At 44.9% G+C, this 23,816-nt stretch overlaps 1 protein-coding gene across 1 annotated transcript; it reads right to left on the minus strand.

Moving 5' to 3' along the window:
• Window positions 1-8,438: 8,438 nt before the first annotated feature.
• LOC145418601 (protein O-linked-mannose beta-1,2-N-acetylglucosaminyltransferase 1-like) lies at window positions 8,439-17,188 on the minus strand. Its single transcript, XM_080286969.1, has 14 exons — window positions 17,120-17,188; window positions 15,256-15,348; window positions 14,798-14,914; window positions 14,356-14,523; window positions 14,306-14,309; window positions 13,875-14,000; window positions 13,443-13,506; window positions 12,837-13,100; window positions 11,901-12,045; window positions 10,750-10,869; window positions 10,239-10,360; window positions 9,578-9,782; window positions 8,954-9,063; window positions 8,439-8,592 (listed from the first exon to the last, which is right to left on the minus strand). The coding sequence occupies exons 1-14, from the start codon at window positions 17,186-17,188 to the stop codon at window positions 8,439-8,441; spliced, it is 1,761 nt and encodes a 586-aa protein (XP_080143095.1).
• Window positions 17,189-23,816: the final 6,628 nt, after the last annotated feature.

A 23,816-nucleotide genomic window follows, 5' to 3' on the forward strand; every position in this document is an offset into this window, starting at 1 on the left:
TGGCATGTGTATGAGACAGGTAATGAAATAGACAGATAGATAGGTAGATAGATAGAGAGAGAGAGAGGGAGGGGAAGTCTGGAGTGTAAGGTTGACGAATGGACAGAATCACTTGACATGCATGAGAGAGAGAGAGAGTGAGAGAGAGAGAGAGAGAGAGAGAATTTCCACCTTTCATCACTATAATTATACAGGTGTCTATGTATATATTTTCCTTCGTTTTATTCATTTATTCATTTATTTTTGTTGATCCAGGGGTAGCGGACGTGGGGTAGTTGTGGTTTGTTAATTATTGTAGTTATTGACATTATTTTACGTAATTTGTAGATGATTGCAGTAGAAATAATGAAATGTGTCGCATAGTCATCATCATCATTATTGTCTATTATTATCATCGTCGTTATTATTATTATTATCATCATCAACAGCATCATCAATATTACTATCATCAGTCAGTCAGTCAGTCAATTATCATCATCATCATCATCATCATATCACAACCATCCTCATCATTATCACCATTCCCGTCATCATCATCACCATCATCATGCCTTTCATCATCATCATCACCATCACCATCATCATCACCACCATCATCATCATCATCATCAACACCATCACTTCACCCTCATCATCACCTCAGTCCTAAACTCCGCGTAATAGATCGATTGAGGTAGATTCGGGAAATAAAGACAGGAATAGTAGCCCATTTATTCCAATTTCAAATAACGTACAGGAAGCTGGAAGTGGATCTGATAATAATAGGGTGTAATTGGTATGGCCTTGTGGAGAGGATGGAGAGTGAAAGACTGACGAGGAGAGTGTATGTGAGTGAGGTGGAGGGGGGAGAGACATACAGGAAGCTAGAAGTGGATCTGATTATAATAGGGTGTAATTGGAATGGCCTTGTGGAGAGGATGGAGAGTGAGAGACTGACGAGGAGAGTGTATGTGAGTGAGGTGGAGGGGGGAGAGACATACAGGAAGTTAGAAGTGGATCTGATTATAATAGGGTGTAATTGGAATGGGCTTGTGGAGAGGATGGAGAGTGAAAGACTGACGAGGAGAGTGTATGTGAGTGAGGTGGAGAGGGGAGAGACATACAGGAAGTTAGAAGTGGATCTGATTATAATAGGGTGTAATTGGAATGGCCATGTGGAGAGGATGGAGCGTGAGAGACTGACGAGGAGAGTGTGTGTGAGTGAGGTGGAGGGGGGGAGAGGAAAGGGGAGGCCAAGGATGAGATGGAGGGATGGAGTGGAGAGGTATATGAGAGAGAGGGAGTGAGAGACTGACGAGGAGAGTGTGTGTGAGTGAGGTGGAGGGGGGGCCAAGGATGAGATGGAGGGATGGAGTGGAGAGGTATATGAGAGAGGGGGTGGGTGAGCTTGGAGCAGGGCAGTGAAATGGCGTTCGACAGGGCGACGTGGAGGCGATTTGTTTGTGGCCACCCCTTATGGGATTAAGGCGCTTGGTAATAGATAGATAGATTTGGGATGGTGTGGGATGATTTACTAACTGCTGACGTCATGGGTAGGTTATGGGGGGCATGAGGGAGGTAGGGGAGGGCAGGTCAGGTCAGAGGCACCCCGTAGAATGACCTGACCCCACCGTGACCCCACCAGACTCGGCCACTTCCATAACCACTCTCTGTAAGGGGAAAAGTTTCAGTAAGTTTCAGTGTATATCGTTTTGTTTCGTTTATAAAGGCTTCTCTCCATGCTGCTCGATCTCTAGCAGCCTGAGGAAAAGTTTCAGTGTATTGTATCGTTTATAAAGGCTCCAACGTGCTTGCATGTGTCGGCTTTGGTCACCTAATGGCGGCTTTCCATGCTGCTCGATCTCTGGCAGCCTGCCTATTCATTCCCTTATCCCTGAGGTCACACTGTATAACCGCGTCCCAGGTCTTTTTCGGTCTACCTTTCGCTGCTCGATCTCTGGCAGCCTCCCTAATCAGTCCCTTATCCCTGAGGCCACACGCTATAACGTCATCCCAGGTCTTTTTCGGTCTACCTCTCGCTGCTCGATCTCTGGCAGCCTCCCTAATCAGTCCCTTATCCCTGAGGTCACACTCTATAACCTCATCCCAGGTCTTTTTCGGTCTGCCTCTCGCAACTCCACTCCCAATGTTCACACTTCTCACATTCTGCACCCAATTGTCATCCTCCATCCTCTCCACATGCCCAAACCATCTCAGTCTACCCCTCCTGATCAGATGTACAGCAGAAGAGTAAAATATAGTACACACACATATATTTACATGTACACACACACACACACACACACACACACACACACACACACACACACACACACACACACAGAGGGAAGGTTACATGAAACAAACCGGAAATAAAAGAATCTCCACATATAATTGCAGATTCTCTCTCTCTCTCTCTCTCTCTCTCTCTCTCTCTCTCTCTCTCTCTCTCTCACCCCGCTATCCTTGTCACAGCCGCTGCTAGAGGTCCCTTGGAGGCGGTGTGGGCGGCGGTGCGACAGAGGTGGGCGTGGGTGCATGTGGGCGTGGTGGTGTGGGCCCTCAGCACGCCCACAGCAAGCTCCCCACACGCCCACACACCTTCTCCCACGTCTATCTGATTCTGTGGGTGGGAGACAGATAGATAGATAGATAGGTAGGTAGATAGATAGAGAGATTATGTGTGTGCTCGTGTGTGTTCTGTGGTGTGTGTGTGTGTGTGTGTGTGTGTGTGTGTGTGTGTGTGTGTGTGTGTGTGTGTGTGTGTACAAACAGTGACAAAATTAATGCAAGAAAAACAAGAACACGAATGGCAGGTTATGGATACTTTTCCTTATCATCATCATCATCACCACCACCACCACCACCACCACCACCACCATCATCACCATCATCATCATCATCACCACCACCACCATCATCATCATCATCATCATCATCATCGTCGTCATCATCCCACCGATAAATGCAATCGTGTCTTCCAGTGTCACCTCATCCCATCACTAATATTAAAACATAGAAATATAACATTCTTATAATTAACCAAACCTCTATTTCCCCCCGCAGTGTAAAGAGGAAGAGCCCATGATGCTTCCAAACAGCTTTCAGTACACACAGTCCCAAAGGTAAGGTTATTTTGCTGTTTAATTATTATCCATGCACATTTAGGTGAAGAGGACATGTGGAGAGGATGGAGAGTGAGAGACTGATGAGGAGAGTGTATGTGAGTGAGGTGGAGGGGGGAAGAAGGAGGGGGAGGCCAAGGATGAGATGGAGGGATGGAGTGAAGAGGTATATGAGAGAGGAGGGAGTGAGAGACTGATGAGGAGAGTGTATGTGAGTGAGGTGGAGGGGGGAAGAAGGAGGGGGAGGCCAAGGAGGGATGGAGTGAAGAGGTATATGAGAGAGGAGTGAGTGAGAGACTGATGAGGAGAGTGTATGTGAGTGAGGTGGAGGGGGGAAGAAGGAGGGGGAGGCAAAGGATGAGATAGAGGAATGGAGTGAAGAGGTATATGAGAGAGAGGGGTGTGAGCTGGGAGCAGGGCAATGACATGGCGGGGGACAGGGCGACATGGAGGCTATTTGTTTGTGGCCACCCCTTACAGGATTAAGGCGTTTGGCAACAGATAGATAGATAAAATTTTAGGTGGTAGACATCCGCACGGACTAATTTATCCAAGGTATAAAATCGGACAATAGGTGTGAATTTTTTTAGGTAACCCTTTTTAAGTATGGGTAATTTTGGGTAACTGAGGATGGTTTTGTTTTTATTTGGGCAGTATTTTTGTAGAGATATTTTTTTTTTTCATAGTTACTTATTAACGGAGTGTAAGATTGATTTTAGAATATTACCAGCCTCAGTATTCGTCTGTCATTTATCTATCCATCTGTCTGCCTATCTATCTTTCTATCTACTTATCTGTCTATGTGTACTTGTATGTCTGTCTGTCTCAGTCTGTGTATGTATCTATTTGTCTATCTGTCTATCTATCTATCTATCTATTTGTCTGCCTGTCTTTCTGCTTGTGTCTATCTATTTATCTGTCTAATTTTTCAGTTTGCCTGCCTGTGTGGCTGCATATCCGTCTATCAATCTATCCATCTATGTAATTTATCAGTTTGCACATCTGTCTATCTATCTGTCTATCCCTCAGCCTGTCTGCATGTCTATCAATCTATCTAATCTATCTCTCTGTCTGTCTGTCTACCTGTCTGTCTATGTACGTCTGTGTCAAATCTGCTTCTGTTAGTACACAAAGTAAAAAATAATTCCTTACCATACATAATGCGTAAGTAATTGAATCTTCTCCCTCACTTCCTTCAAATCCTTCTAGTTCTTCCTCTCTCCATCCATACCCCTCTCTCCCTCCCACTTCCCTGAGACTTCTCCCTCGTCCTCCACCTCCTTCTCCATCCATGTCCATATCGTTGAGGTCGAGGAGTAGGTCAAGAAGGGCGATTAAGAAGGCGAGAAAAGCGAACACCTCAAAACCTCCACAGCCACCACCGCCATAGCCATCACGGGGCGACCTGAGAAATAGATAGATGGATAGATAGAGAGAGAGTGAGATAAGTAGAGAGTGTGATGGAGAGTGTGTGTGTACCTGTATATGTTTTGTGGTGTGTGTGTGTGTGTGTGTGTGTGAGAGAGAGAGAGCGAGAGAGAGTCTGGAATCTATGGCGGAAGAAACGACAGAGAAATACTTGGTGTGTTGATGAGAGAGAGAGAGAGGGAGAGAGAGGGGGTGTTATAGCGTGCAAAATATAACAGCATATACCATAGGAGGCGAGATATAATTCAGAATATATCATTTTTTTAACAATAACAAAATAGAAGAAGGAACAAAATCCATGGCAGTCTTTCAAAATATAATGAATGGAGGACACCTGTAATCTGGTATATGGATTTTTTAATTGATTTTTTTCCAGGTGTAAAATTATTTCCTTCCTCTGCGCACCCTCCAAAAATAATAATTAAAAAAATCATGTCTCATTATAGTACACCTGTTGAGAAAAAATTAGTTATGGAGAACGAGAGACTGACGAGGAGAGTGTATGTGAGTGAGGTGGAAGGGGGGAGAGGGAGGGGGAGGCCAAGGATGACATGGAGGGATGGAGTGGAGAAGTATATGAAAGAGGGGGGAGTGAGAGATTGACGAGGAAAGTATATGTGAGTGAGGTGGAAGGGGGGAGAGGGAGGGGGAGGCCAAGGATGACATGGAGGGATGGAGTGGAGAAGTATATGAAAGAGGGGGGAGTGAGAGATTGACGAGGAGAGTATATGTGAGTGAGGTGGAAGGGGGGAGAGGGAGGGGGAGGCCAAGGATGAGATGGAGGGATGGAGTGGAGAGGTATTTGAGAGAGGGGGATGTGAGAGATTGACGAGGAGAGTATATGTGAGTGAGGTGGAGGGGGGAGAGAGAAGGGGAGGCCAAGGATGAGATGGAGGGATGGAGTGGAGAAGTATATGAAAGAGGGGGGAGTGAGAGATTGACGAGGAGAGTATATGTGAGTGAGGTGGAAGGGGGGAGAGGGAGGGGGAGGCCAAGGATGAGATGGAGGGATGGAGTGGAGAGGTATATGAGAGAGGGGGATGTGAGAGATTGACGAGGAGAGTATATGTGAGTGAGGTGGAGGGGGGGACAGGGAGGGGGAGGCCAAGGATGAGATGGAGGGATGGAGTGGAGAAGTATATGAAAGAGGACGCTGTGAGAGATTGACGAGGAGAGTGTGTGTGAATGAGGTGGAAGGGGGAGAGGGAGGGGGAGGCCAAGGATGAGATGGAGGGATGGAGTGGAGAGGTATATGAGAGAGGTGGGTGTGAGCTAGGAGCAGGGCAGTGAAATGGCGGGGGACAGGGTGACATGGGGGAGATTTGTCTGTGGCCACCCCTTACTGGATTAAGGCGTCTGGCAATAGATAGATAGATATAGATTAATTTCCCTTCTTACCTGCCCCCTCCTTGAGAATCCTGAAGGCGCTGGTCTTGTGAGGTGGATGTCTTGAGGTGGTTAAGGAGGCTGTTGTGGGGTGCTAAGGACATTTCTTTGTTTATTTCTTTATCTGTCTCTTTTTTCTCTTTTTCTGTCTGTCTCTGTTCTTTCAGTCTGTCTGTCTTTCTTTCTTTTTCTTTCTTTTTCCTTCTGTCTTTCTTTTTCCTTCTTTTTATTTCTTTCTTTCTCTCTTTCTTTCTGTCTTTCGCACTTTCTGTCTTCGTTCTTTCTTTCTTTTTTAACTTGTGCGTCGTGGGTGGCAGGGTATATGGGAGTGATGCTGGTTCCCCTTTTAGTTCCTGTTCACCATTTGTTCACCGGTAGTTCACCAAATCGCCATGAACACTTGAATTATAACAAAATATGCTTTATCTTTATCATACTTGTTCATATAATTCGGTCTGTCTATCTGTCTATCTGTCTATTGCCAGACGCCTTTATCCCGTAAGGAGTGGCCACAAACAAATCGCCTCCATGTCGCCCCGTCCCCCGCCATTTCACGGCCCTTCCCTAGCCTACTCCCTCCTCTCTCTTATACCTCTCCACTCCATCCCTGTATCTCATCCTCCGTCTTCCCCTCATCTAATAGAATTCGAAACCGCTTTCAGGTCAGTTGATGGCCAGGTGTAGGTAGACTAGAGGATCAAATTTGACTAGAAACCAAGAAGATTCCAACTCCCTCATACACAAGTCTTATTTCATGCACCAAAATATATTACTCTACTCAGTGTTTGGGCCAACTCCGACATAAATTGCCAAGGAGGAGGTGCTTGGTAAATATTTAATGTTAATAGGTAATTTGGGGGACAGGGCGACATGGAGGCGATTTGTTTGTGGCCACCCCTTACGGGATTAAGGCGTCTGGCAATGGATAGATAGATAGAGGTAGTTTGAAAAAGAAATCGCTAAGGAAGAGGTGTTAGGGAGTCTCCTTACCGCAATAGATAGGTAGCCAGAGGTAGTTTCTAAAATAAATCGCCAAGGAAGAGGTGTTAGGGAGTCTCCTTAACCTACGAGAATACTTACCACAGGGATAATATGACTTAAGGAAAATATTGTTCAGATTTCCTATATATAAACACACTTGATGTCTTGCTGGAGGTGGCGTGTGTGTGTGTGTGACTGTGCCGCGGTGACTGGTGAGGTGCGTGTGTGTGTGGGTGGGTGGAGAGAGGGAGAGAGAGAGAGAGAGAGAGAGAGAGAGTGACTGGTGAGGTATGTTTGTGTGTGGGTGGGGTGCGTGGGTGGAGAGAGAGAGAGAGAGAGTGTGACTGGTGAGGTATGTTTGTGTGTGGGTGGGGTGCGTGGGTGGAGACAGAGAGAGAGAATATGTGTGAGTGCGTGTGTGTGTAGAGAGAGAGAGGGGGAGGGGGGAGTGTGTGTGTGTGTGTGTGTGTGTCTGTGTCTGTGTCTGTGTGTGTAAGAGATAAGGGGTAAGAGAATGGGGAGAGGAGAGAGGGTCGAGTAGAGACGGAAGGAATTATCTATCTGTCTGTCTATCTATCTGTCAATCTATCTATCTATCTACCTGCCACGTTGTAAGGTAAAAGAAAGCTGCATATAGTATGATTATGAACCGTTTATTATATTTTTGGGATCATCATCATCATCATCATCATCATCATCATCATCATCATCATCATCATCATCATCACCACCACCACCACCACCACCACCACCACCACCACCACCACCACAGTCATCATCATCATTATCATCATCACCTCCACGGTCATCATCATCATCATTATCATCATCATGATTTTAAGACGGGAGTGACCAGTTTCCAATCCATGAGCGGCATTTTGAGTTTAGTTAACCCCCATCACCCATCGTATTCTCGTCAGTTAATAAACAAGCTCCCTAACACCTCTTCCTTAGCTATTTATTTTTCGAAATGGTTGGTTAATATTGTTTTGTACGTCATGTATGCAGAGTATGGCGATGTTGGAAAGATTTATGTAGCACAGAAGAGGACAGTGTGATAAACAAAATAAATCGCTCAGGAAAAGGTGTTAGGGAGCTTCCTTTACCGACGAGAATACGAGGTTCAAAGTCGCAAATATTATCTTGTGTTGCACGCTTCCACAAATTCACGTGGCTTGTCATTCAGTGTGGAGTCTCCTGCGAGTATTGCTACATTGAGTGAGTGGATGGTAGGGACTAGTTGACTCGCCTTCAGGTAGCATTACATGAAGTGAGGGGTTGGCAAAGACTAGTAGACTTTCCTGCAGGTAACACTACATTGAATGAGTGGATGGTAGGGACTAAAGCGGTGTTGAGAGGTAGTTTAAGTGGTTCCTGTAGCCAAGATACATGAAGTGAGAGGATGGCAAAGACTAATAGACTTTCCAGCAGGGAGCACTACATTGAATGAGTGGATGGTAGGGACTAGTAGACTCGCCTGCAGGTAGCACTACATTATATGAGTGGATGGTAGGGACTAAAGCGGTGTTGAGAGGTAGTTTAAGTCGTTCCTGTAGCCAAGATGTGATAATAGTCTTGTAGTGGTCGTAGATGGTAGGGTTGGTGACGGAGACGACCCATGCCCTTCTTAAACGCGGCCATTCTGACTTCAGGAGTTGACCTAAACACGGCCATCCCCTCTGGCATGTAGGTGCTGAGAGAGAGAGAGGGAGAGAGAAAGTTAGTTACATACATATACACTGAGAAAGAGATGTGTGTTTATATATTTGTGTGTGTGTGTGAGAGAGTTAAAAATTGTTACATACATATACACTAAAAAAGAGATGTGTGTTTATGTATTTGTGTGTGTGTGTGTGTGTGTGTGTGTGTGTGTGTGTGTGTGTGTGTGTATTTATGTCATTATTTCCACAAACAACCAGTCACTCACCATCACATCTCCATTATAAACCATTTTCTATAAATACACCTCATTTCTTTCACACCTCTCGTCAGTCATACACCTCTCGTTAATTATACACCTGTCTCGTTAATTATACACCTGTCTCGTTAATTACCTGTATCTTGAGGCGGGGTAGGCGATGAGGAAGAGGTGTGCCGGTCCATATTTCAGACGATACAGCCCATGATGACTTTCTCGAGACTCCAAGGCAAAGGTCCCTAAGCACTGAAAATGAGAATACAAGTGTTACCCCTATATTTATCGTTTTTTGTGAGATTTTACGTGAGAGAATGTGGATTTATACGGATTACGATTATCCTTCTGTTCTGTCTAACTGTCTATAGTCAGAAGTATTTATCTCGTGAGGGGTAGCCACAAACAAATCGCCTCCATGTCGCCCTGTCCCCCTGCCCTCCCCACATCTTACACCCCCCTCACTCTACTTCGTCCCTCCATCACACACACACACACACACACACACACACACACACACACACACACACACACACACACACACACACACACACACAACACCTATCCATCCATCCATCCATCTATCCTTGCAACTATCTCTTCATCCATCCATCAGTCAGTCAGCCAATCACTCTATCTATCTATCCAACAATCTATCAAATCCACACACTCACCTTAGCCAAATCCATCTATTAATCCATCCATCTATCAGTCAGTCTGTCTGTCTATCTATCTAACCAAGAGTCTATCTCATCCACACACTCACCGTAGCCAAATCCACCCACTCTTCACTGCTTCTGAATTTATCGATGTCCCCCTCGAAATGGAAGAAGAGAATCAGCACCTCGTTTTCTGTCACGTTGAAGAGGGTGTAAAAATCGTCTGAGCAGGGGTTGTGAGTCAGGGGGTTGATTGGGGTGGATTTCTGTAGCATTCGGTGTATTGTCTCTTCATATTTTTGTTGTTCGAGTCTGTAGAGAGAGAGAGGGAGGGGTTGATGGATGGATGGATGGATGGGTAGATTGATTTTCATGGGTTGGTACATAAAACAGAAAGATTTTATTAGTTATTATTATTATTATTATTATTATTATTGTTATTATTATTGTTATTACTGCTACTAATACTACTTGTATCATTATTATTATTATTATTATTATTGTTATTATTATTATTATTATACATAAGAGGCTCCTCCTCCTCCTCTTCTTCCTCCTCCTTCTCCTCCTCCTCTTCTTCCTCCTCCTCTTCCTCTTTCTCCTCCTCCTCCTCCTCCACCTCCTAGTACTACTACTTTGCCACTACTACTGCTGCTACTTCTACTACTATAACAGCTACTACCACTATTATTATCATTATTATTATCATCATCATCATCATCATCATCATCATCATCACAAATACTGAATAGGATAGACGTAACTCACTCCTCCACGCCCTCCACAAGCATTCTGGGGTCTGTGTTGTAATGTTTGTTGGCGAAATACAGGTGAGAGGTGAGCTGATTGATGTTGGTCCCCCCGTGGCCGAAGTGATAGGAGCGTGACACCTGTGGGGGGGGGGGATTACATAGAGGGTACAGATCTAGCGGGCCTGTATGTTTATATATTTATTTGGGTGTGTTTTATTCCTTTACGTTGTTGGTGGTGATTGGAAATTGTGGAGAGGTTAATTGGCTGAGTTTGAGGAGCGTGTGTGTGTGTGTGTGTGTGTGAGAGAGAGAGAGAGAGAGAGAGAGACTATACAGATCTTGCGGTTCTTTAAGTGTTCCGCCCGTAATACTATTAAAGTGTAATTACATACGAGAGAGAGAGAATCACCACCTACCTCTGGAATCACACACTCCCTTCCCTTCCTCAAAGAGAAATAGGTAAAGACGTCAGAGAGAGATAGACAGATAGATAGATAGAGAGAGAGGGAGAGAGAATCACCACCTACCTCCGGAATCACACACTCCCTTCCCTTCCTTAAAAAGAAGTAGGTGAACACGTCCCAGGAGGCTTCGACGTCTCCTCCAGGTAGACCCTTTGACATCTCCACAGCGAAGTCACGGCGGATCTGGAGAGAGGGAGTGAGGGAGTGACAGATAGACAGAGTGAGGAAGAGAGAGGGAGGAGAGATGTGAGGGGAGAGATAGAGAGAGAGAGAGAGAGAGAGGATGGAATGGTAGAGATAAGGAAAGTGGAATGAAGGATAGATGTGTAAGGACGGAGGGATGGGGAGAATGGAAAGTGGGGGGATGGAAGAAAAGACGAGAGTTAAGGGAGAAAGAGAGAAAGGATGGTCGGTAGAAGTGGAATATTAGAGAGAGGGGAGATGAAAGGAAGAGGGAAGGGAGGGTAGAGAGGGGTAGGAAGAGGAGGAGAAAGGGAGGGGAGGGAAAAGACAGAGAATTGAGAAGTGAGATATGAAAAGAGAGAAAACGTGAGAGGGAAAGAGAAAGGGGAGAAGAGATGATTTGAATGTGTAATGTTATAGAAAGGAGGAAAGATGATACAAAGAGGGGAAGGAAGGGAGGGAGGGGTAGGAAGGGGAGAAGAGGAGGAAGGGAGGGGAGGGAAAAGACAGAGATTTGAGAGGTAAGGGTTGGAAACAGGAAATCAATGAAATGAATGTTAAATATATTCCTAGTACCTGTAATATTAATAACTACTACTATTAAGACCAATACTTATATCACTTGGATCTGTCAATAACCAAGTGACTTAATTCTCGACTGGCCACAAACAAATCGCCTCCACGACACCCTTTTCTCTGCCATCGCACTGCCCTCACTCCAACTCACACCTCTTTCAGTTACCTCTCCACCCCATACCTCCATCTCATCCTGTCTCCACCTCCTTCCCTCTCCCCTCCACCTCTCAAATGCACTCCTCACCATTCTCTCCACATTCTCCGCCCCATCCCTTCATCTCATCCATACTCTCCTCTTCCCCTCCCCCTTCACCACTCACATGCACTCCTAGTCAATTTCTCACCTTCCATTCTCTCCACGTAGCAGCTCATTAACGTCCTAACATTTTTCCACATAGTAATTAATAGTAAAAAATAACAATAACAGCGAGATAATTAGGCTTTTAAAAACTCGCCATCCATCCGTAGTTTGTGTAGCTCGCTGTCCTAATCACCGCCCGCGGGTCACTGGCGGTGGAGGGGTAACTCAGGTCGTTGTGGGCGCTTACACAGAAGAGGGTTCGATCCCGTTCTAGGAGGTCTGCAGTTCGATTGAGGTAGCTGGTGGGAGAGGGGGTGGATTCTGGTGGTTACATAGACCATACAGACTTGGGGGGCCTTAGCATGGAGATTGAGGTAAAGGAGAAGAAAGGGGAGGGCGGAAGACAGGAGATAGATAGATAGATAGATAGAGAGAGAGAGATGGATAGGTAGGTAGATAGATAGACAGACAGACAGATGGATGGATATATATAAAGATTGATAGACAGCAAGATAGGTAAATAAATAGAGAGAGAGTGAGAGAGAGAGAGAGAGAGAGATGGATAGGTAGGTAGATAGACAGATGGATGGATGGATATATAGATAGATTGATAGACAACAAGATAGGTAAATAGATAGATAGATAGATAGAGAGAGAGAGTTGGGGGAGCAAGGTGGGTATTTTGGGGAGCATAATGAGATTTGTCCATATTTTAATTAACCAAAAATTTCAGAAGGGGGACATGGGGGGCAAGATTCTGAATTGAGGGGCCCGGACCCCCCCCCACAGGACCCCCCTCAGCTACGCCACTGGGTATGAGGGGGCACCGAACCCCCGTTGTTTTAATAGGGGGTACACACACACACACACACACACACACACACACACACACACACACACACACACACACACACACACACACACACACACACACACACACACACAACCCCCCCTCCCCACACAACCACCCCACACACGCACACAACCACCCCACACACGCACACAACCACCCCTCACACGCACACACAACCCTCTTCCCTCCCCCCACACACCCACAACCCCTCACACACACACACACACTCTCCCTCACACGAAAAAATCAGGAGAGAGAGCCACGTCCTCCTCAAGTACAATAAGGAAATCAGCATCTTCGTATTTCTCCAAGACGAACGAGAGAGCGAAGACGAATTGGCTGGTGATGTGGGAAGCGACGAAAATTCCCTGGCGATACGTGACTGTTAGACGGAGGGAGAGGAGGACCAGGAGAGAGGAGAGCTCGGTGTGTGGGTGTGGGGTGAAGATCTCAAGGCGCCGTGAGTCGAATCCCGTAGCCGCGTAGAGAGACTTGAGGGATCTGTGAGGAGGAGAGATAGGGAGTTAGGTGTCTGTCTATCTCTCTCTCTCTCTCTCTCTCTCTCTCTCTCTCTCTCTCTCTCATCATCATCATCATCATCATCATATCATCATTACCGCCACTGTTACATTCATCATCATCATCATGTCCACGACCATTACATTCATCATCATCATGATCATTATCACCACCACCACTATCACCACCACCATCATCATCATAGTCATCATTTCCACCCTCCTCCTCCTCCTCCTCCTCCTCCTCCTCCTTCTCCACCACACCAAAATAATTAGTGTAATAGACCCAGAGATAAGGAAATGAGCCTCTTCTCTCGCATCTCACCTGTACAAATCAGCAGCTCTGTGGGCAATGATGATAATGGCTGAATTTCCGATGCGACTGTTGACTAGCTGAAAGGAAGAAAAGGAGAATTAATTTATTGGCTGTTTTTATGTTTGTATCTGTGTGTGGGGTTGTGTGTGTGTGTGTGTGTGTGTGTGTGTGTGTGTGTGTGTGTGTCCCAGTGGTCCTCCTTCATACCATCCACCTGTCTACATGTCACCACTTCGGCGCTAACACCCACCGTCCATATTGAATACATGCTAGGGCTGTCTCATACAGGACTGGTGTGTGTGTGTATGTAGCACTATTTGTACAAGTTTCTCTTTCTCTCCAGCACTATCGGTACTCTCTCTCTCTCTCTCTCTAACGCAAATGGGTGTAGCAAGATGGCCGATGAGATAGATAGATAGAGAATCATACTTACGGGTGTACCAATATGGCGACGAATGGGGTGTGGGTGAAGGCAGGCACACAGGTCGCCATATCTCTCATATTTATCGCAGAATATCCGTCTCTCATCCCAGAGTTTACTTCTTGGCCAGTTAGGGCAGTGGTGGGCTGGAAAAGAGAGAGGGGATGAGAGGAGGGAGGGGTGGAGGGGAAGTGGGTTGATTCTCTCTCTCTCTCTCTCTCTCTCTCTCTCTCTCTCTCTCTCACACACACACACACACACACACACACACACTGATTCATGTACACATACAGCCCCCCACAGTCTGTCTCACTCATCTTCACTCTCTCATGGCCTTCTCGCTTTCACTCACCATCACCCCCACTCACACTCCCCATCACCCTCACTCACACACTTCGCCACCCTCATTGTCACTCTCCATCACTCACTTTCCTCATCCCGTCACTCTCACTCACCTTCATCATTAAGTTCCACTGTCACCATCATCTTCAACGCCCCGACTCTCCCCTCTCTATCCGGCACCACCACAGCCTCCCCCAATGTTCTCCCGCCCTTTACCCACGCCCACGCCCACGCCACGCCCCTCCCGAGGACCCCAGGGGCGGCGTGGGACCCTAAGCGACCTAGTGTGACCCTGGTGACCTCCGGGACCCCGTAGGAGAGGTCACCCTGGTCAAACAGAAGGGGACAGGAGAGATTAGATTAGGTCAGTTTTCGTGAGGTCAGGGTGGTTTGTGTTAAGTTGGTTTGGTAGGGTTGGGTTACGTTTGATTTGGCTGGGTTGGATTGGACTGGGTTGGGTTGGGTTGGATTGAACTGGGTTGGGTTTGGGTGGGGTTGGGTTGGATGGGTTCAGTTACATATTCAGATATAACATATTCACCAGTTCGCCTGTATTATACTGTTTACGTGTTGATTTCTTGACAGTGATTTATTCTCCTACCCTAAGCATAGCCACCATAATTCTGCCGGGTTGGATGGTGGGTACTAGTGCAGCTAAGCGTGATAGGTCTGACCAGGGCTGGAAGTGGTCTGGGGCGCCCATTATTCGGCCTGTTCTCTGTGTGGGACATGAAATAACAGAAATGATAATGATAATAATAATAATAATAATAATAATGGCAGCGGTAATAATAATAATAATCATAATCATCATCATCATCATCACTCTATCTATCTATCTATCTATAGCCCGACTCCCTAATCCCGCAAAGGGTGGCCGCAGACAAAACGCCTCCAAGTCGCTCTGTCATCACTCTCAGTAATATATGTAACAGATGATAACAGTAATAATGGTATGATAACCTACTGTCTGTGTATCTTGCTATCTATCTGAATATCTGTCTGTCTGTCTATCTATCTATCTGTCTATCTATCTATCTGTCTATCTACAGTACTCACCTGGTGTATGACGATCAGGTATAACCCCAGATTGGTGTAGTTGGTATGGCTAAGGTCAGGGGCAGGTGGGAAGGTGCTGGTGTAGTTAATTACCTGTAAATAGATACACAGGTAGATAGATGCGCAGGTGAGATAGGTAGTGTACATGTTGATTTGCTGAGACAGTTTTGTTTTGCATATACAGTATATATATAATTGTTTTTTTTTTTCACACAGGCATAGGGGTGGGTGTGGTGATCTGGTGGTGACTCACGGTGAAGTTAGTGGTGAGTGATGCGTGGTGAGACCCAGACGTCACCACTATCTGAAGAGGTTGTTGGCCCCCTCCCTCACCTCCTCCTGTACCAGACGCTGAAGAAAGTGAGATTTTCTTGTTTACCCAACTCTTACGTACATACATGCATACATAAATTACTACATATACGCACATACATATACACACATACGTACACACACACACACATACATAATTACATATACATACATACATACTTAGAAGTACATAATTAAAAAAAATGTTTACGTATATAAGGAAGAAGGAAGCACGAATTATTCCCCTTAGTTTGTGATAGGAAGCGTTAGGAGAAACACACTGAGGTGGTTTGGCCATTTGGAGAGGATGGAGAGTGAGAGACTGACGTGGAGAGTGTGTGTGAGTGAGGTGTATGTGGAGTTACGTGGAGAGACAGACTGACAAATGAGGAAGTGAAGGAGCGTTGTGGTGTGGATGTGATAGGAAGCGTTAGGAGAAACACACTGAGGTGGTTTGGCCATGTGGAGAGGATGGAGAGTGAGAGACTGACGTGGAGAGTGTATGTGAGTGAGGTGGAGGGGGAGTTACGTGGAGAGACAGACTGACAAATGAGGACGAGAAGGAGCGTTGTGGTGTAGATGTGGATGTGATAGGAAGCGTTAGGAGAAACACACTGAGGTGGTTTGGCCATGTGGAGAGGATGGAGAGTGAGAGACTGACGTGGAGAGTGTATGTGAGTGAGGTGGAAGGGGAGAAAGGGAGGGGAAGGCCAAGGATGAGATGGATGGATGGAGTGGAGAGGTATATGAGAGAGGAGGGTGTGAGTTTGGGGGAGGGCAGCGAAATGGCAAGGGACAGGGCGACATGGAGGCGATTTGTTTGTGGTCACCCTTTACGGGATTAAGGCGTCTCTCTCTCTTTCTCTCTCTCGATAGGTAGATAGATAGGTAGGTAGGTGGACAGATAGATAGATAGATAGATTTTTCCTCATCCACTAAGGCTGTATAGGCCTAAGAACATGACCTTTGGGGCCTTGAAAGTCTACGGCATAGTCACCACATTTCACGAGGAGGAAGACCACAAAATAAATATATAAGGAAAACGAAGCCAAAATTCAGAATAGCAACCCTAAATTTGATAATCCTCATGCTAATTACTTTTCATATTACCTTCATAACACCTGTCGCCTCTAATTACTCACCTTGATTAGGGGTCGGGGAAGGTGCTGGCCAGGTGGATGGGTTAATTGGAGTGCTTGTTCTGGCAAGGGATGAGAGTTGTAGTGAGAAGAGCAGGATAAGCTTGTAAAATATCCACTTCATACTGATACAATAATACTTCATCCACAATTATTATTATTATTATTATTATTATTATTATTATTATTATTTCGCTCTTCAATGCGTCTACAAAATATTCATCCACATATATTTTTTTTCACTTCTCTTCGTCTATTATTTTGCATCTCACTGGTTTACTAATGTTTTTATTTGTTACAGGGAGAGAATTAGAGTTTGTAATATACCCACACCATTTCCAAAGTTCCTTCAAAGTTTCCATGCACTGGGAACTTGTATTTATTAGCTTCGTATCGTTTTTGAAGGCTCCAACTTGCTCGCGTCGGATTCGGTCACCTACTGGCGTCTTTCCATGCTGCTCGATCCCTGGCAGCTTCACCATTCAGTACCTTTTCCCTGACCACAAGGTGTTTTTTCGATCTGCCTCTCGCAACTCTATCCCTAACACGTCTCACCTTCTGCACCGTAATAATCTCACTTGCTTTTCAGTGTCTTGGTTTTTAGGTTAATACACTGTGTAGGTCTTATGGATGCACTTTACCTGTTAAATATGGGGTGTATCGTTAAAACACACACACACACACACACACACACACACACACACACACACACACACACACACACACACACACAAACTTCAGTATCTGGGTGTCATTAATTCACTTGTAACTGTATGAAAAAAAGCTCTTGGATTCGACACAGTACCCTACATCCTTCACACACACACACACACACACACGGTAAACTGACTCTACAAAATAACTCTCTTTTTTACCTATCACCTTCACTCCCCCCGCCACTGCCACTCCCCGCCACCTCACCAAACTCTTGTAGGCGCCTGGGTTTTATGTAATGGGCTCTTTCTCCTCTCTCCCCTCCCCCTCCCCCCCACCCCTCCCTCCTACGCCTTTCCTCCTCTTCCTCCCATTCCCCTCCCTCCCCCTCCTCTCCCCTTCCCTCTCCCTCCCCTCCACTTTTCTTCCCTTACCCTCGTCTTCCTACTATTCCCCTCCCCCTCCCCTCTCTCCTTCCTCCTCTCTTTTCTTACTCCCCCTTCCCAAACTTCTCCCTTCCTCCTCTCTTTTCTTACTCCCCCTTCCCAAACTTCTCCCTTCCTCCTGTTAACCTACCCTTTTCCCTCACCTCGCTCTTCCTCCTCCTCCTCCTCCTCCTCCTCCTCCTTCCTTCTCCATCCCCCTCCTTCTCCATCCCTCTTCTTCCTCCTCCATCCCTTTCCTTCCTCCTCCATCCCTCTCATCCTCCTCCTCCTTCTCCGCCAAACGTAAACTTGAGTGAGCCTGGGGGGAGCCGCCAAAAATTTCGGCCTTCAAAGAAAACGGAGAAAATGGGAAGAGTGGAGATTATTGGAAGGGAAACTATTTAAATTCTCTCTCTCTCTCTCTCTCTCTCTCTCTCTCTCTCTCTCTCTCTCTCTCTCTCTCTCTCTGTTCCCTTTTTTTTTATTTTTATGTATTCTTCAGGAAATAATGAGTCAGTGGAGAAAATGGGAAGAGGGAAAGTTTTTGGAAGAGAGACTAAACTAAAAAAAAAAAAAAAAAGATCCCATAGGCTTTTTAGTTTCCTTTTATTTACTCGTTTACAAAATAATGGTTTAAAATTGATGATAAATATGAGGCTAAGGACAAGAACGCGAGATCGAATCCTTTTTAGGCGGGAGAATTAATCTTGTCCGAATTTTAGAGATAGGGGCGTTAAGAGAAACACACTGAGGTGGTTTGGCCATGTGGAGAGGATGGAGAGTGAGAGACTGACGAGGAGAGTGTATGTGAGTGAGGTGGAGGGGGAGTTACATGGAGAGACAGACTGACAAATGAGGAAGTAAAGGAGCGTTGTGGTGTGGATGTGATAGGAAGCGTTGGGAGAAACACACTGAGGTGGTTTGGCCATGTGGAGAAGATGGAGAGTGAGAGACTGACGAGGAGAGTGTATGTGAGTGAGGTGTATGTGGAGTTACGTGGAGAGACAGATTGACAAATGAGGAAGTGAAGGAGCGTTGTGGTGTGGATGTGATAGGAAGCGTTAGGAGAAACACACTGAGGTGGTTTGGCCATGTGGAGAGGATGGAGAGTGAGAGACTGACGTGGAGAGTGTATGTGAGTGAGGTGTATGTGGAGTTACATGGAGAGACAGATTGACAAATGAGGAAGTGAAGGAGCGTTGTGGTGTGGATGTGATAGGAAGCGTTGGGAGAAACACACTGAGGTGGTTCGGCCATGTGAAGAGGACGGAGATGAGAGACTGACGAGGAGAGTGTATGTGAGTGAGGTGGAAGGGGGAGAGGGAGGGGGAGGCCAAGGATGAGATGGAGGGATGGAGTGGAGAGGTATACGAAAGAGGTGGGTGTGAGCTGGGAGCAGGGCAATGAAATGGCGGGGGACAGTGATATGGAGGCGATTTGTTTGTGGCCACTCATTACGGGATTAAGGCGTCTGGCAATAGATAGATAATATTCGTTTGTAATAAGGCCAGTTTTGCTATATACTTTAATGTGGGTCTTGCACCTGTCCATGTAGGTTAATTAGGAGCGGTACCTGTAGATGGTTTGGATACGTGGAGGGTTGGGAATGAGAGACTGACTTGGAGAGGATGTGTGAGTGAGGTGAAGGTGGGAGGGGCAGGGGGAGACTGAGGATGAAATAAAAAAAACGAGGGATTGACTAGGAGAGTGTGTGAGTAAAATGGAGGGGGAGGGGGAGGCTGAGGATGAGATGAAGGGATGGGGTGAAGAGGATGGAGAATGAGGGATTGACTAGGAGGGTGTGTGTAAGTGATGTGGAGGGGGAGGGGGAGGCTGAGGATGAGATGGGGGAATGGGGCGGAGAGATGCATGAGGGAGGGGGACGTGAGTTGGAAAGAGGGCAGTGTGAAGGCGAAGGACGGGGTGCCATGGAGGCGATTTGTTTGTGGCCACCCCTTCTGGGATTAAGGCGTCCGACTTTAGATAGCTAATAGCGTAGCCAGGAAGTTCACAAGGGGGGGGGAGAAAGATGTCCGTAGATTCTTAAAAAGGTGATTGGAGGCGAGCGAAGTGAGCTGGGGGCCGGGGGGGGGGCTGTGAGCTCCCCCAGGAAAATTTTTAAATATTAATTACTTTTAGGGGAATATTCAGATGATAACTTGTTGTAGTGAAAATGGCGAGAAATAGAGCAAGAAAATGATTTTGGCTGAAAAAGAGTATTTGATGATCCTTATCGAATAAAAGAACAATAATGCATTTGGGACTATCATCATCATCATCACCATCATCATCATCATCATCATCATCATCATCATCATCATCACCATCACCATCATCATCATCATCATCATCATCATCACCACCACCACCACCACCACCACCACCACCATCATCTCTCTCTCTCTCTCTCTCTCTCTCTCTCTCTCTCTCCACCATCGCTATACTCTTTTTACTCTAACTTGGCCAGAAATTTCCATCTATCTCGATTCCTAAGCCGTAACAATAGATTAACACTAGAATATGATGCTAGTCACGAAGAAGTGCTGTGGAAAAGATATGGAGCCGTAGTATTGTCTTATTTTGCCATAGCCGCAGCGATATATAAACACGAGATTTTTATGCTAGTCACGAAGAAGTGCCGTGGAAGAGATTAGCACTAGAATATGATGCTAGTCACGAAGAAGTTGCATGGAAAAGATTAGCACTAGAATATGATGCTAGTCACGAAGAAGTTCCATGGAAAAGATTAGCACTAGAATATGATGCTAGTCACGAAGAAGTTCCATGGAAAAGATTAGCACTAGAATATGATGCTAATCACGAAGAAGTTCCATGGAAAAGAGTAGCACTAGAATATGATGCTAATCACGAAGAAGTGCTGTAGAAAAGATTAGCCCTAGAATATGATGCTAGTTACGAAGAAGTTCCATGGAAAAGATTAGCACTAGAATATGATGCTAATCACGAAGAAGTTCCATGGAAAAGAGTAGCACTAGAATATGATGCTAATCACGAAGAAGTGCTGTAGAAAAGATTAGCGCTAGAATATGATGCTAGTCACGAAGAAGTGCTATGGAAAAGATGAGCACTAGAATATGATGCTAGTCACGAAGAAGTTCCATGGAAAAGATTAGCACTAGAATATGATGCTAGTCACGAAGAAGTGCTATGGAAAGGATGTAGGGCCGTAGGATTCTCTTATTCTATTATATGAGCAGTAACAATTAACACTACAATCTGATGCTAGTCACGAAGAAGTGCTATGGAAAGGCTGTAGAGCTGTAGGATTCCTCTATTCTATATTATATGAGCAGTAACAGTTAACACTAGAATCTGTTGCTAGTCACGAAGAAGTGCAATGGGCCTTACTATAATCTGCCATTGAGGTACGTGAAATAAGCAACAGAAGGACGAAAATCTGAGCCAAGTTCTCGCCCTTTAAATATACCACGTGGATTGATATTAAATGTCCCTGAGAAGAACGGAGGCCACTTTTAAGCTAGGTGTGTGTGTGTGTGTGTGTGTGTGTGTGTGTGGGAGAGAGAGAGAGAGAGAGAGAGAGAGAAAGAGAGAGAGAGAGTTATAAATTGAATTAAAATAAAAAACCTTTATTCCCACAAAAAGTGGTTCTTCTTCTTACATTGTACTTACCTACTGACAGTATATATAATCATACGGTACATATAGTATATTTTGTATTGTACTGACCTACTAATCGTAAATGTAATGATACGGTACAATATTGAGGCAGAGATGTTCCTGTGTTAGTTGTGAGGCCATACAACTAGTTTTTGCTCAGTAGGTAGTCTTTTAGTTGTGCTTTAAGTATATGTAGGTTATGGGGCTCTTTGATATATAAAAGCAGCTCCGTCCATAGTTTTAAGACCTGCTGCTGAAGGTGATCTGGTTCCCGTGTCTGTGTTGACTTTTGGAAGAGAGAGAGAGAGAGAGAGAGAGAGAGAGAGAGAGAGAGAGAGAGAGAGAGAGAGAGAATTGTTATTGTCGTCAGAGAGATGTGTGTGTGTGTGTGTGTGTGTGTGTGTGTGTGTGTGTGTGTGTGTGTTTATTGTAGGAGAGAGAGAGATAGTTAAGATTTCTCTTGTCGTCAGAGTTAGTGTTTATACCAGCTAACGAAGAAGACTCCATATTAGTCGTAGACATTATTATTATTATTATTATTATTATTATAATTATTGATGGAGTGGAGAGGTATATGCTAGTGGTGTGTGTGCTGGGAGCAGGGCAGTGAAATGGCGGGGGACAGAGAGACATGGAGGCGATTTGTTTGTGGCCACCCCTTGCGGGATTAAGGTGTCTGGCAATATAGATAGATTATTATTATTATTATTACAAGTTAAAATATTCCAAGTTGTTAATATTCTTTGACAAAAAATATCATTGGGCATAATATTGACAAAAATGCATATAATCCTGGAATAATAAAGCGACAAGAAGAGCCATGGGATTACAAGAAGCTGATTGGCTGGGAGTGTTTGTTGACCATTAGCGAGTATGTGATTGGCTGGCGGGCTGTTGACGTCACGCACACAAAAATTTGAGTGGGTTTTAGCAGTGTTCTCAATGCTGTGACTGTTTTCTTTACGTGCTTGGCCTAAAGTATAATTCTTCGATGTATTTGTGTGATGTGTAGTTAAAATGTTAATAGAAATCGATGGTATTAGAGCGAAAATTGTGGTAATAGATAATTTTTCTTGTGATGTCTGGTAGTTTCAGGGTGGTTCAGGACCCCAGGGGAAGAAGCGAGAGGTAGTGCCTTTTTGACCATGGTGAGGGGTGGATGTTTTGTCCGCTTTGGAGGTAGTGCGCTGTGGTAATCACCTTTTAACGTAGATTTAACCGCTTGTGGTGAAGGAAGTGTTAGTTTTACGCTAGCCCTTAACCATATTGAGATAAAAAGTGCATGACTGTGTTGTAAAAGTGACGAATTTTCGTGGATTTAACGCATTCGGCTCCACTTCGTTTGTGCAATGGTAAGTTGAATTTCGTGTTCCCTTTAAAATTGGATTAAAGTTCGGTTGACGTTGTTTACATCATGGATCTTTAAATGTCACCCTGCGATGGCTGGATTTTAAAATGAGGACTTTTAAATGATTGATTTGTGAGTGGATTTAAATTACTTTTGTGACTCTGGGTATACACCACATGTGTAATAATTTCCGGAGTGCTTACATCAGGTTAAGCTGTTATTTTTATTATGTATGTGTCTTCAAGCTTTAATTATCTATCTGTATATTCATCCATCTATCTATCTGCCTGTAGCTGTCTATCAGTCCCTCTCTCTGTCTATTTATATATATATATATTGATTAGATGTAATTTGACCAGTGGCGAGATTTTAGATGAACTAATATTCTTTGAGCCTAAAATTGCCGTCTGTCTATCTTCAGTGCTGAGTTGTAAGAATGAGTCAGCACTAGAGTAGGATGTTAGTCACGAAAATACGAAAAGGATGTAGAGCTGTAGTATTTTCTGCCTGCCTCTGAACGACTTAAAATAGACTACAAAATGACGAAAATCTGGGCCAAGTTAACATGAAACGAGTACAGTGTATAGATTATATTGACAATTATGATTTTCAATATTTTCGTACTGTGGTTGTTAGGCCTCTCTCTCTCTCTCTCTCTCTCTCTCTCTCTCTCTCTCTCTCTCTCTCGTTTCCATTTCAGATACACTCGATTAAGCAGTATTTTCAAGAATTATTTTTTCGAATGGGTAAAAATAGCAGCTTATAAGGGCTGGATATTGACACCGACATTATTGAATGACTGATGGTGATATTTGATGTTTACTGAGGTCACTGGGGATTAGCTCTTGGAAATGCTGGGTGGGAGAGAGAGAGAGATTAGAGCTAGATTTCTTAATTATCTCTACGTCTACACAGCACTGATCATCAGAGACACATAACAAGAAATATCTCTGCACCTCTTGTTTAAATTCTCTGATATAGTAGAGAGAGAGAGATTAGAGCTAGATTTATTTTCTCTGCGTCTACACAGAACCCATCTTAGAA

This window comes from Coenobita brevimanus, chromosome 115, assembly GCF_032717465.1.
Source record: "Coenobita brevimanus isolate Jiangsu-jjx chromosome 115, ASM3271746v2, whole genome shotgun sequence".
NCBI lineage: Eukaryota > Metazoa > Arthropoda > Malacostraca > Decapoda > Coenobitidae > Coenobita > Coenobita brevimanus.